The sequence below is a fragment of the Acinonyx jubatus genome, chromosome B4 (genome assembly GCF_027475565.1).
Source record: "Acinonyx jubatus isolate Ajub_Pintada_27869175 chromosome B4, VMU_Ajub_asm_v1.0, whole genome shotgun sequence".
Taxonomy (NCBI): domain Eukaryota; kingdom Metazoa; phylum Chordata; class Mammalia; order Carnivora; family Felidae; genus Acinonyx; species Acinonyx jubatus.
Window position 1 is genome coordinate 43418023 of NC_069387.1, and position 14571 is coordinate 43432593.

A 14571-nucleotide genomic window follows, 5' to 3' on the forward strand; every position below is an offset into this window, starting at 1 on the left:
ATTTATTTGAGAGAGAGAGGGAGAGAGAATCCCTAGCAGGCTCTGCCCTGTCAGCGCAGAGCCCGATGTGGGGCTCGATCTCACAAACCACGAGATCATGACCTGACCTGAGATCAAGAGTCAGATGCTTAACCCAACAGAGTCACCCAGGCTCCCGGAGGGTTGGTAATTTTAAATTAGGCAGTTGACGTCAGCCTCATTAAGAAAGTGATATTTGTGCAGAGCCTTGAAAGAAGTGAAAGAGTGCATCCTGCAGATTATCTAGGGTAAGAATCATTCAGGTTAAGGGAACAGAAAGCTCGAAGCATGCCAGTTATTATGAAACAAGAGAGAAACCAGTGTCCTAGATGGAATAAATGAAGAGGGGAAAAGTAGATTAGGTCAAAGAAGTAAAGCGGCCCACGGTAATTGTCTCACAGACCATTGAAAAGGTCTTTTCTTTTTTGTTTTGATTTACCTATATTTATTTTTACTCTGAGATACGTGGGAAGTGAGGTGAATTTTAGCAGAGGCTTGACATGATTTGTTTTCAGTTTAGAAGAATCACTCTGCCATGTTGGCAAAAGACCTTAGAAGGGCAAGGGTGGACACTGGGAGATTACTCCGAAAATTACTGCAGTGCCTCAGGCCAGAGAAGATGGTGGTCGTCGAACAGGAAAGTGTTTCCTCTAGTATGATCATTACCCACCTTGAATTTACCCTTTGGAACTAAGTTCAGTTAGCAGCCATCCTCCCTTTTCTGTCTCTTGCAACAGGTTCATGTTTTCTGTTCATTCCAACGTCCGTGTCCACGTAAACTGTGGTATAACCATGTACTGACGAGTCAGGTATAGTATGCTTTGGAAAGCCTAGAGCTATCTTACTGTATGCCAAAGTTGTGTCACAGTCACACTTTTATCTTTAAATCACAGCTTATCATTGCCTAACCTGTCTGCTGTAAGTACAGCTGGACATTCAGCACCCAGAATTATTTTTCTTGATGATTATGATTTCCTCAAATCATTCACTCTGTCCTTGGGACTCAGGAGGCTCGGATCAAGCCAAAAGCAAAACTAAAATACAAAATCTTCAAAATCTCACCTTCTGCCTTAATTTAACTCTTAACCTGAATTAATTTTGCCCTTGCCACATTTCTTTTGGTATGTGTGACAATACACAAGCTTGCCTATTAAAGGGCACAAGGAGGGGCGGCTCAGGTCATGATCTCGCGGTTGGTGAGTTCGAACCCCGCGTCGGGCTCTGTGCTGATGGCTCAGAGCCTGGAGCCTGCTTTGGATTCTGTGTCTCCCTCTCTCTCTGCCCCTCCCCTGTTCACACTCTGTCTCTGTCTCAAAAATAAATATTGAAAAAAAATTAAAAATAAAATAAAATAAAAGGCATGAGGAAATTTCACCAAAAATCTCTCGCGTCTTCTCTTAGATTTTTAAATACTTGAGAACCCAAATTTATTCTTCAATCTAAAATGACTCTACTACCTTCTCCCCAGTGCCAGAATCATTATCATTTTCCAATGGGGAGAGGGCGTATTGCGATAGTGTTTATTACACACAGCATTTGGAGGCCAGAAGTTTCTTTAACATTTTTGATTACAGTTATTCACATAGCATACAATTACACATTTTAAAGTGAAAAATCCAGTAACTTGGCATGATTTCTGTTTGCTTGTTAATAACCACGGGAAGGTTGTAACTCCCTCTCCGCTAATAAAAGGAAGACCCTTTTGGGAATAAAAATAGCACCAACAGGAAAATGTAAGAGAAAAAAAAAAGAGACAAATCCTCATATGAGGAAACATGTTCCAATAATACCTTTTTACAGGCATTATTGAGAAAGTGCTAAAAACTTCCAAATGTTAATCATCAAAAATTGTACGACACGTTTTGCCTTCCAGAATGTTAACACCACAGCAATGGGATTGTTTTTTTCTATATTCATTACCAGATCCTTTTTGATTGATAGCATTTAAAAAGGAGAAAGCTTTCTTGTAAGAGCAGTTCCCATACAACTTCACATTATACAAAATCTTATTAGTCAGAAATGTGGCAGATGTACTCTCTGAGCTATTTATATGAAAAAATAAATAAATAAGACTGAGTTGCTGCTTTTTCATGCTTTTTTTAAACAATTTTTTTGTTACATTTTTATTTACTTTTGAGAGAGGAGACAGAGCACAAGTGGGGGAGGAGCAGAAAGAGAAGGAGACACAGAATTCAAAGCAGGCTCCAGGCTCTGAGCTGTTAGCACAGAGCCCAATGTGGGGCTCGAACCCATGAGCTGTGAGCTCATGACCTGAGTGGAAGTCCGATGCTTAACCGACTGAGCCACCCACGTGCCCCAGGGACAGAGAAAAATTTTTAAAGGATTTTTTTAAATGTTTATTTATTTTTGAGAGAGAGAGAGAGACATAGCGCGAGTAGGAGAGGCGCCGATAGAAAGGGAGACACAGGATCCGAAGCAGGCTTCAGGCTCTGAGCTGTCAGCACAGAGGCTGACATGGGGCTTGAACCCACCAACTGTGAGATCATGACCTGAGCTGCAGTTGGTCGCTCAACCGACTGATCCACCCAGGTGCCCCTCATGATGCTTTTGATCATAACCGTGACCATATTGATGAACAAGATGATGGAATAGCTCTGATTGTAGTGAAGACGTTCTTTCTCATTTCTTCATTCAGCTGTTCAGAAATACATTTTGCCTTCCACCTGTGTCTGGTAAACTGCTAGAAGTGGAGGAAAGCATCATGGGAACACACCACATGTACTCCAGGGGCACTTTTTAAGGACAAAAAAAATGAGTCTGGTCGGCCCAGAAATAAAGAGCCTTTTGAAACACCACGGATATGTGGCTAACTCCAGGTTAATACTAAGTCAATGGTAGAATGGAGCTAGAAGTTCAGCTGTCCCTACTCCACATGTAGGGCTCTGTTAACTAGAACATAAGGCTGGTCTGCCAAAACAGTTGAAAAGTACAGCATCACAGACTCTCCATACCGTTTCTCAGCTAAGACTGAAGTTGGCTAAGCTCTCTTGATTATTTTTAGCATTTATTCTGACCTCCAGTATCTTTCTTTCCTGTGTTGTTTTTTGCCCTTCTGGCTGTTACATACTTCTCTCTGTTCTTTACATCAACAGCCTCGTCATTTTATTGACAACTTCTTCTCACAAATACTGTATGAAGGCAAACTACAAAGTTGGTCATAAATTATTGATAGGTGAATCCACACGCAATCGTGAGATGAGTTTTCTTGAATTTCTGTGCTTCTGATCTGAAACCTGTTAAAATACAAGGAGGTGATGAGAAAGAACATAAGAAATACTGTCTACTGTCTATAGAACGCTGAAAGAAATTGGCAAGGATCTTGTAAAAAGAGTTTCTGAAGTGTCCATGTTATTGGAAAAGGAAATTTGAATTTAGATTGCATTAGTTTTCAAATGGTAACAGGATAGGCTTCATTACTAATGCATAAAATGACTCAAAAATTTTTTTAAGAAAAACACTGTTACATAAAATGAAATAAAGCTCCTGACAAATAAGAAAAATCACTCAGTATTCCACAGAAAGTTCTTTGTTGATCTTTCAACCTCTCACCTAGAAATATATTTATCAAATGAAACAACAGGCTAGAGAAATTATCTTTGGGTGTATTTAGTGAACAGACCAATCAGAGGAGCTATTATTGAGAAATACTTAGCACTAATGAAGAATCATAGATATCGAGCCCATTTAAAGGCAGGGAATACAGCATTATGTATTTTAATTCATTCTGAAGACAGAGTTGTATTACAATACCATGATAGACAATTATGATAATTATCATGGTAAGTGGGTGTATGGCCCTGTTCTCTTTGCTGAAATAGAAGAGTTCTCCTGAAAGGGCGGCGTTTATCAGTCAAGCTTGAAGGGCATCACTGAGCCTCACCATAACAGCTACAGACTGGTACTCTTCATCTTGTGTATCTATCTCTTCTTGGCCCTGAGGCTGGAGGATTGAGAGAATTCTTTTGTAGAAATGACTAGGCTAAAGCAGGAAACAGCCTTGATTTAGGCCTCGTGGAAGAAAGCCAGGAATTATAAATAGTGACAGACTAGATTTGAGAAAGAGCCAAACAAATCATAGAACTGAGAAATTCACGACACAAAATTAAAAAATTAATGGAGGTTTTTAACACCAGATTAGCCATAGATGGGGAAAAAAAAACTCTCAATCTCAATCTCTCTCTCTCTCTCTCTCTCTCTCTCTCACACACACACACACACACACACAAACATTTAAAATAAACCAAACAATTAATATTAGACTTTGATGAGTGAAGGATATTTGTTGTAATCTTTAGAACAACTACTAATAAATTAGCGAAAGAGTAAATTCTAAATTATTATAAGAAAAAATGGGGTAGGGTATGCCTGGCTGGCTTAGTGGTTGAGCCTCTGACTTTGGCCCTGACTTTGGGTCCATGGTCATGATCTCACCGTGCATGAGTTTAAACCCTACATCGGGCTTGCTTGTGTCAGCACAGAGCTGTTTTGGATCCTCTGGCCCCCTCCTCTCACTGACCTCCCCTGCTCATGGTCTCTCTCTCTCTCTCTCTCTCTCTCTCTCTCGCTCTCTCAAAAACAAATAAACATTTTTTAAAAATCAAAGAAAAATGGAGTAATAAAAATATTAAACAATTTAAAAAGAGGAGAGAAAGAAAAGAAAAAATTCATAGGATGGACCATACACATGTACAGTATAAAAATTCTAAATTTAAATGTGCCTAATAATACAGCTTCGGCGCGTCAACTAAAATGGTTACAGAACGGTAAGTAGAATCACAATGGGAGACTTTAATATACTTCTCTCTGTAGGGAAAGAAGATAAAAGATAAAAACCAGAGAATTGCAATCACACAGAGTATGTTCTCTGACCATAATGGAATTAAGCTGCAACCCAAAGCAAAGGGATAATTATAGAAACACACAGGTATTTATAAATTAAGAAATGCATTTATAAGTCTACGGACCTATGGACCTATGGACTCGGCATGGAAATTAGAAAGTATTTGAACTAAATGACAATAAAATACATTAAATTATAGCCTTAAATGCACATATTTGAGAAAAAGAAAGAGGAATGTCATAAGTCAAGCCTTCATATGAGAAATTAGAGACAGAAGAGAAATTCAACACAAAGAAACTGAATGGAAAGAAGTGGTAAAGATGAGAACTGAAATTAATAAAAGAAATTTTTTTAGGGGCGCCTGGGTGGCTCAGTCGGTTAAGCGGTCTACTTCGGCTCAGGTCATGATCTCGTGGTTTGTGGGTTCGAGCCCCGTGTCGGGCTCTGTGCTGACAGCTCAGAGCCTGGAGCCTGCTTCAGATTCTGTGTCTCCCTCTCTCTGACCCTCCCCCGTTCATGCTCTGTCTCTGTCTGTCTCAAAAATAAATAAACATTAAAAAAATTTTTTTTTTAATTTTTAAAAAGAAATTTTTTTAAAGGCACAGAGGAATCAACAAAGCCGAAATTTCTTTCTTTGAAAAGAGAAATTGAATTGCAAAAGACACCTGAAAATAATGGGAAAACGAACAGGCTCGCTCTCTCTCTCTCTCTTATACACACACTCACACACACACACACACACACTAATCATAGAAACTGAAAAGGAAAATATAATTCCATATTCTTCAGATATGACAAAGAAACTAACTGACAATTACAGTGAAGAAGACCTCAGCACTTTGTGATAGTTAATTTTTTGCGTTAACTTGACTGGCCACACCCAAATTAACATTATTTCTAATTATATCTGTGGAAGTGGTTCTGGGTGAAATTAGCGTTTGAATCCGTGGATACATGAAAACAGATCGCAGACCCCAATATGGGTGGGCATCATCCAATCCACTGAGGGCTGAAATAGAACAAAGAAGCCTACAGAAGAAGAGTTTGCCTTTTCTTGCCTCACCGTGTGAACTGAGACATCTCAGGGTAGCTCGTCTCTACCCGAGTACTAGGTTTTATACCATCAGCTCCCCTTGTTAGCAGCCTTCCATACCTGAACGGAATTTATGACCACAGGCTCTCCTGGGTCTCCCGCTTGCAGGTGGCAGACTGTGGGACTTGTTGGTCTCCCTAATCACATGAGCCAATTCCTGATAGTAAATCTCCATGGATAAATTATTCCTCAATGTCACGTGTATCAGTCAGGGTTCTTCAGAACCAACAGGTAATCTACATAGATCTTTTTCTAAAGAATTCTGGCTGATACACACACAACAAGGAAGAACTTATAACTAAGCAAATGCAAACTATGTGTCAAAGAACTCTGTAAAATGTAAAATGCGTTGCTTTTACAATTAAGGATAACAGCACGTGGCACACGTGTTTACTAGGCACGGGACACTGTGCTAAGTGATGTTACTTTCATCTCCTTTCTTTACCTTAAAAGCCCACCAGGTAGGTACTATTTTCATTCTCATTTATAGATGAGGAGAAAGGGGCTCAGGTGGGTTAAGCAACTTACCGAATTTCACACAGTGAGCGGACCAAGCGTTGGCTCAAGCTGAGAGCCAACTCCAAAGCCCATGCTCGTAGCCAGAGTTTTATACTAACAGTGACAGCTCCCCCTAACTGGACAGCTGCCGACATGTGCAAATGCCCTCCTCATAAGAAAGCTGAGGCACGTTTGTGTTAGTAACACTAGATGACCACTCAACTCTTTTTGACTGTAAAGTCCTCCTCTACTGTCTTCTTTTCTTTTTTTTTTCTTTTTCCTGATTCACTGGTTGTCTCTCGCTATCATTTTTCTTTCTATCTCTCTTTCTTATCAATGGCCCACAAATCAGATTCTTAACTGGTTGGCATGCTCTTAGCTTTCTGAGAAAGGGCATGAAGCTTTGTCTTTCCAGTTACTTACAAGTCAGAAGAGAATCTCGAGCCGTCCTCCCAGAGCCATGGTCCTTCAGTTTGATGGCGAGAAAGCCCTATCCAAAATGAATTATCGGGTTGAGAAGACGCTTGCTTCATTATGAATTCCTGTAGGAAAACATAAACACAAACGCATGTCCAAGAGTGGTAGAGAGAATGAAAAGACAGAGATGATAGACAAAATAGATGGGGAAAAACTCTTACAGACGTTGAAATAGAGACAGCAGATTGAATCGCTTTGATAAAGAATGCATGCACAGGCTGGCACCAACCTAGAGAAAAGTGCCAACCATTGAATGCCATTGGGTGTTTCCAGAAGCATATTTCACTCCTTCAGAGTCATTATTGTTCAATTTTCCAATGAAGAACAGATCCGTAACGTCAAAATCGTACAGCCTCCTTCCAACTTGCCCAACAAAATCCAAAGATGACAGAACCCTTCTGCAATTTTCATGGATGACAAGCCACTATCTTCTCCTCAGATTGACTATATGAACTGATATGATTTTTGTCAAGAAATGCTCTGCAAGTTAGATTTAAAAAAAAACCTATAAAAATAATTTAGTTCCATGGCGTGTTTTATGAATAAGTAATTTGAGGTTTTTTTTTTAAATTTTTTTTAACGTTTATTTATTTTTGAGACAGAGAGAGACAGAGCATGAACGGGGGAGGGTCAGAGAGAGGGAGACACAGAATCCGAAGCAGGCTCCAGGCTCTGAGCTGTCAGCACAGAGCCCGACGCGGGGCTCGAACTCACGGACCGCGAGATCATGACCTGAGCCAAAGTCGGCCACTTAACCGACTGAGCCACCCAGGCGCCCCAGTAATTTGAGTTTTAATGACAACATTTGAATTGTTGACAAATGAGAGAAACATCTATGAGCCCGACCAACTTCCAGTGTCCTTCTCCTTCCTTGCCATAATCTACTTCCATTAATTTTCATGTGAACTACAACCGTTAGGTGATGTGGGACAGAGACACAAAAATTGAGAGGAAGTGAAAGCAAAGGTAGAAGTTCTAGATTGTTTAGATGTATGGAGTGTTTCCTGAGTATTAATTCCTACTCATAGCCCAACTGAGTCCTACCCTTCATTCATGATGCATTTTAAGTCCCACTTTTTCTGTAAAACTTTACCTACACTGGCATGTCTCTGAATTCCTATGTCATCTATTGCCAATACGAGATATTTAGCTTTTAGCAGCTGTTGAGTTGTTACTTTCTTCTTACAAACTATGTAAGCATTGAACTTGTCAAGTTTCCTTTTTAAACCTCTTTGCCTTTCCCAGGATATTTCAAGGAGTAAATGATTTATAAATGTGTATTATTATTACTGCTATTTTTCCTTGATAATAATGCTGACAAGGGAGGGAATTTTCTATTTTACTCCACCAACTTGAAGAATTGAAACCCAAACCCACAAAAATGAGGAGTGGTCTGATTATTACAGTCAGGCAAACTTGGAGTGTGTTTGAACAGATTTGTTTTAAAGTGAAACGTATTTACTTTTAGAATTAATTAATTTTAAAAAGCACATAGGAGCGCTTGGGTGGCTCAGTTGGTTGTCTGTCTGACTCTTGATTTTGTCTCCGGTCATGATCCCAGGGTTGTGGGATCGAGCCCGTGTTGGGCTGAGCATGGAGTCTGTTTAAGATTTTCTCTCTCGGGGCACCTGGGTGGCTCAGTTGTTTGAGCGTCCGACTTCAGCTCGGGTCATGATCACACGGTTCGTGGGTTTGAACCCCGCAACGGGCTTTGTGCTGGCAGCTTAGAGCCTTGAGTCTGCTTCGGATTCTGTGTCTCCCTCTCTCTCTTCCCCTCCCCTGCTCATGCTCTGACTCTCTCTCAAAAATAAATAAACATTAAAAAAACTTTTTTTAAAAGATTTTCTCTCTCCCTCTGTCCCTGTCCCATGCTTGTTCTCTCTCTCTCTCTCTCTCTCTATATATATATATGTATAAAATAATAAATAAACATACTATATATTTTACCCATTTAATACATGCTATTATTATAGTTATGGAGGATATGAAAAGTGACTTTCTTTTAGGGAAAATTATCATTATCTGGAATCTACCTTTATTTTTCTGCTCAGTAGAGACCACAGATAATTACAACTGAAGTCTACACTTACCAGTTCTTTTTCACTGTCTATCTTCAGGAGATTAGAGTGCAGTTGAGAGCATTGTTTTTTACTGCTATTCCAGGAAGCTAATGATGTCCTAAATAGATAACAGTTGTTCTCATGTATGATCCAGTTAGGAGGACAAGAGTTGGAAAAAACTCCTGGAAATAAAAAGTAAATACAATGACATTCATATCATACCAATTTACTCTTTCAGTGCAAGCGACCATTCATCCCGTGGACACTTAATAATCAATGAATTGCCAGTGATATATTTCATTTTCAGTTCAAACTATAGGGCTATGAGTTTTGCAAGTTTGTTTATTTATTTTGAAAGACAGAGACAGAGAGGCAGAGAGAGAGAGAGCGAGAGAGAGAGAATCCCAAGCAGGCTTCGCACTGTCAGCACAGGGCCTGATGAGAGGTTCTATCTTATAAACCGTGAGATCATGACCTGAGTTGAGATCAAGAGTTGGATGCTTAACTGAGCCACCCAATCACCTCAATAGGGATACAATTTTTATATAAGAGACCATAATAAAATCCTCCATTCATTTAAACTTTAAATATAAATTGAATAATTATAAACAGTGTTTTAAACAGTCAGTCCTCCTTTCCCTTTTGATTTGTATTCTATTCTTTCAAATTCAGTCCAGACCCCCCTTTCTTCATGATAATTCTTAAAACAAATCAACTTAAATCAATCTTTGAGATATACAGTAATTTCACGTTAACTTCTTTTAGAGGTGTGAGATCCAATTAACAATACAGCTTTCCAAAGCAGAAAAGTATAAAAGCAATGATTCATATTATAGAATATCTCTGTTTTGTATCATTAGCTATGTGATGCAAATAGTCAGAAGATATGGGTCCAGAAATGGAAAATTGAAGTCAAAATATTGTCACAGTCAACTATGATGCAATTAGAAATAATGGTAAAGTGCATATCAAACTGTAATAAAATTAATGAAATTGTATGATTAAAGAAAAACAAATATAACCAGAGTTTTCAAGAACATATCTCTTAGGTCTATCTTTTTGGCATGTGCTCAATTTAGCCTCTTCATTCTTAGCACATTTTCCCTTCTTTCCTTTTTCTCTGCCTTTCTTCCTGACATCCTATTTCCTATTCTAATGACATTCCTTTAAAATGTCAATTCTGGGGGCGCCGGGGTGGCTCAGTCGGTTAAGCGTCCAACTTTGGCTCAGGTCATGATCTCGCGGTCCGTGAGTTCAAGCCCCGCGTTGGGCTCTGTGCTGACAGCTCAGAGCCTGGAGCCTGTTTCAGATTCTGTGTCTCCCTCTCTCTCTGACCCTCCCCCGTTCATGCTCTGTCTCTCTCTGTCTCAAAAATAAATAAACATTAAAAAAAAATTAAAAAAAATTTTTTAAATGTCAATTCTGAAAGAGGAGAGAACACATTTCTTTCCTTTGCATCAAGTTATACCATCATCTATAGATCGAAATACATAGAAAGTGATCAATTAGTTACTGATTTCAAAAAAAATCCAACTTAGCAACGTCTGGCCAAAAGCATGGGATATTTATATCACTTTATTATATATATGATAGGGGCATACTATTGTGAGATAATACTGATATGTGCTTTCCCTGAATGCACAATCCCTGCATGTAAAAGTGCTCTCTATACCCACCCTACTCCAGGTCTTAGCACCAATAATTGACCTTTCTGGATTAAGGATTCCACTCATCTTTTAACTCTGCCCTTGCCTGTGGTTGTGAGAGCCTTGGTAGGAGCCACACTGTCTTCTAAAGATGATTGTGTGGGTTGACTGTAGTTCTCTCTATTTCTTGATGGAAAGTTGTCATTCTTCAATGGGTTGCTCTCTGAATTGGGTCTCCAAATAGCTTCATATACCAACAACAATTATAGTGACAGAAAAAAAAAGTCATTCTACTATATTTGAAATTATAATTCCCAAACCCATATTTTTGTTGGAACACAAAGGGATATATTCTTGATTCATGATAAATAGAGAACACATTGCTGATTGAGAGATCAAGATAGATAGATAATAGATAATAGATAGATAGTGATGATAGATGATAGATAAATAAATAGATGATAGATAGATAGATAGATAGATAATAGAATAGATGATAGATAGATTAAATAGATGGAAAGAAAAAAAATAACTTCCATGAAGGCGTAGTAAAAACGAGAAAAAAATCAAACAAGTAAAGAAAGAGTATGGAAGAGAAAGCAAGAGGCAAATGAAATAGAGTCAATTGGAGCATGACAGATTTGAAATAGTAATTAATCTATCCTTTTTCTGTTATTTAAAAATGAGAGCTCCTTGAAAAAACCCCAAAGGCACAATAATATGTTATTGACAATAGAATTTGTGAGATATAAAATCTAAAAGAACTCATTCACCCATCACAGAATGTCTGTTTAGTAAGTGCCTCAGGTAATTCCTGATATTATTCAAGGGAACTTAGATTAAAGATCAGGTATTAAACAATTTCCTTAAATCATAAGATTCATAAAAATAGTTATAGTCTCTTTTTAAAATTTTTTTAATGTTTATTTATTTTTGAGAGAGAGACAGCACGTGGTAATATACAGATTACGTTAGATTATGCATGTCAAGCTCTTAAAAGTGTGTCTGGCACAGTATACATGCTTATCAAATGTCTGTTGTTGTTGTCGTCGTTGTTGTTAATTTCTCCCCCACCCAAATACTTACCCGTGGTACCCAGGACTACAGCTGTCACCAGTATTACCAAGCATAGGATTCCCAAGGTCACGGCAATGGGACGCCAATAAGGAGACGTAGCACAGGTTCCTAGGAAGCCAGAAGGAACAGAAATTAAATGAAGAAGTAGGGTGAATCACACAGCACTTCAGTTTTACAGTTCATCAAAATCTGGCACATTCTGATGTGAACCATTATACGCAAATAATCTAGTCATCTAGGATTATCTGAATTTTCTCTCTCCTTTATCATACCTCTTCAGATGCCAGAACTGTAATTTCAGCACATGCCCTGACATCTGTACACTCCTAATTTTAGTTTCACATTGACGTCTATAGGTCCTGACACTATCAGGATTTTTGAAATCCCACTCATTTTCTTTTAATTTTTTTTAATGTTTATTTATTTTTGAGAGAGAGACAGAGCATGAGCATGGGAGGGTCAGAGAGAGGAGGAGACACAGAATCCGAACCAGGCTCCAGGCTCTGAGCTGTCAGCACAGAGCTGGACGCGGGGCTCGAACCCACCAATGGTGAGATCTTCACCTGAGCCAAAGTTGGACGCTTAACTGACTGAGCCCCCGCCAGACGCCCCTGAAATCCCACTCATTTTTATAAAAAACAGCTTAATGTGGGGAAATAGCATGGGTCCCTTAGGGCAACCTTCTCTTTTCAGTTATTCATTGAATAACCTTGGGTGAATTACTGCCTCTGCTTATTCATTTCTCTTTGTGAAAAATTGGGTAATAATACCTCAGAGGATCATTGTGGGAACTAAATGGGCTAGCACATAAAAGCATCTCGTCCAGAGACTACTAGGTCATTATACATAACTCACTGTTTGTCAACAAATACGTAGAAACTTGTACCTGACACCCTACCTCTTACATCATCCAGTTTGCCACTCCTCTTAAACCAGTTGAGCAAGAAAAGAATTGCATAAGTGGTAAAGGGCAAATGAGCAAGGTGAATGACCAGAAAGCAGAGGAGTGCAAATGCTCATGTCAAAACTTGTGACAAAAATCTTCTCTTGATAACAGGAAACTTATTTTATGTTAATACACTGCAACAAAGACTATAGCTCTGCCTTTGACTGAGAATAAGCAGTCTAAGTGTTTCAGAGAATTGTATAATAGGAGAACCATAGAGGACACTAAATGGTTCATTCTGTGAAGAGAGATTTTTCAATGTCTTTCACCATTTTCACTCTTTTTATATTACGTTTAACACTCATATCCTGTTCATAGGATCTTTTCATCTAACACACATTTCATCTAACACACATTTTCATCTAACACACATTTTCTAACGCTAGTATACAAAGACCCCCCACTTTTGATAAAAAAAAAATCCACATCAATTTCTTGTCACAAAAAACCACATCAGATTCATGATTCCAAACCCTATGACTTCCAACTTGCCTTTACCACTAAATCACATATTTGGATTTTTTTCTTGTCTATCTTCCATCTTTTTATTCTTCTCTTTCTTATCTTCAATATTCTGATGTTGTTGACATATACTTCTCGAAGTTTCCATGACCTCCATTCTACAATTTACACCTTTCTGCCAATCAAGCAACAAGACACTCCCACTAAAATTTCTTCATCTTTGCATTCATCACACTTATGTACAGTTCCTTAGTGCCGAAGTGTCTATTTCTACAGAACGGAGAAATTGTAGGTATTTTCTGTCATCATAATAATTATTTTAAATACTAATAATTAGTCACCTAATATTTGCCATGAGGAAAGTCTTAGTACACTTTCAAATATCCTCAGTGATGTCTGAGAACCTTTTAAAAGGTTTTCCTCCTACAAATCACAAATCTTTCAAATTTTCCCCACGTGTTTTAGTTGATGACAACAAGAATGTTGAAGGCAGAAAGAAAAAATACCTTTCTCTAAGACCGCATGTCTCCCAGTGACGCCTTGAGAGCCAAAGTCTAAACGAGTATAACCATCTTCATCCAAATTTTCTACCTCAGAACGGTATTCCATTGTTCTACTGAGTCTCTGAATTGACACAGCATTTGAGGGCTCCTTCCTCTTTTCTTAAGACAACTGCCTGCGAACAAAAGAGGATGTATGAGTCAAATCATGTGGGATAGGCACTTACTGAGTTTTAACAAGTTGAGCTTGAATAGTCCAATCAGATAGTCAAAGGCAGGGAATGAAAACCATGCTGTGTTGAGTTCCCATTTGTACCTTTAGTTTCTGTTTCTTGATGACTCTTAAGAAAATGACATCGCAACACAATAGATAAATCTTTGTTTCAGGTCAAATATAAGAAAAACGAAATGCAAATTCATACATTCATTCATTTATTCATGTGTTTGCTCATTCATTAAACATTTATCAAATGTGCAACTTTTCAACTGGCAGGAGCTGGGGATACAAGGATAGAGGATTAATGTGAAGAAGCTCATTGCCTGGGGCACCTGAGTGGCTCAACTCGTTGAGCATCTGCTCTCGATTTTGGCTCAGGGCATGATCCCTGGGCTGTGGGATTGAGCCCCACATGGGGCTCCGTGCTGAGAGAGTGGAGCCTCCTTGGGATTCTTTCTCCCTGGATTCCACGTCTCTTTCTCTCCATCCACCCCTCCCCCACTCATGTTCGAGAACAATCTCTCTCTAAAATTAATTAATTAATTAATTAATTAAATTTAATTTAAAAAGCATAGTGCCCTTCATATGAAGAAGAAGAAGAAGAAGAAGAAGAAGAAGAAGAAGAAGAAAAAGAAGAAAAAGAACCAGCTCACTGCCTAATAGAGGAAACCTGCAGATAGGTATATAAAGGATGCCATAGGAGCAATTGTTGTAAC

General features: G+C 38.6%; 1 protein-coding gene across 4 annotated transcripts; it reads right to left on the bottom strand.

Moving 5' to 3' along the window:
• Positions 1 to 2382: 2382 nt before the first annotated feature.
• Positions 2383 to 13840, bottom strand: CLEC7A (C-type lectin domain containing 7A). 4 transcript variants are annotated; one of them, XM_015061796.3, is made up of 6 exons: positions 13645 to 13828; positions 11740 to 11838; positions 10760 to 10897; positions 9038 to 9189; positions 6894 to 7012; positions 2383 to 3272 (listed from the first exon to the last, which is right to left on the bottom strand). In XM_015061796.3, exons 1-6 carry the CDS (start codon positions 13745 to 13747, stop codon positions 3137 to 3139), a joined length of 747 nt encoding a protein of 248 aa, XP_014917282.1. In that variant the 5' UTR covers positions 13748 to 13828; the 3' UTR covers positions 2383 to 3136. The 4 variants fall into 4 exon arrangements, with proteins under 4 accessions (XP_014917282.1, XP_014917285.1, XP_014917284.1 ...); XM_015061799.3 differs by lacking the exon at positions 6894 to 7012 and having other exon boundaries at positions 13645 to 13832; XM_015061798.3 differs by lacking the exon at positions 10760 to 10897 and having other exon boundaries at positions 13645 to 13830.
• Positions 13841 to 14571: the final 731 nt, after the last annotated feature.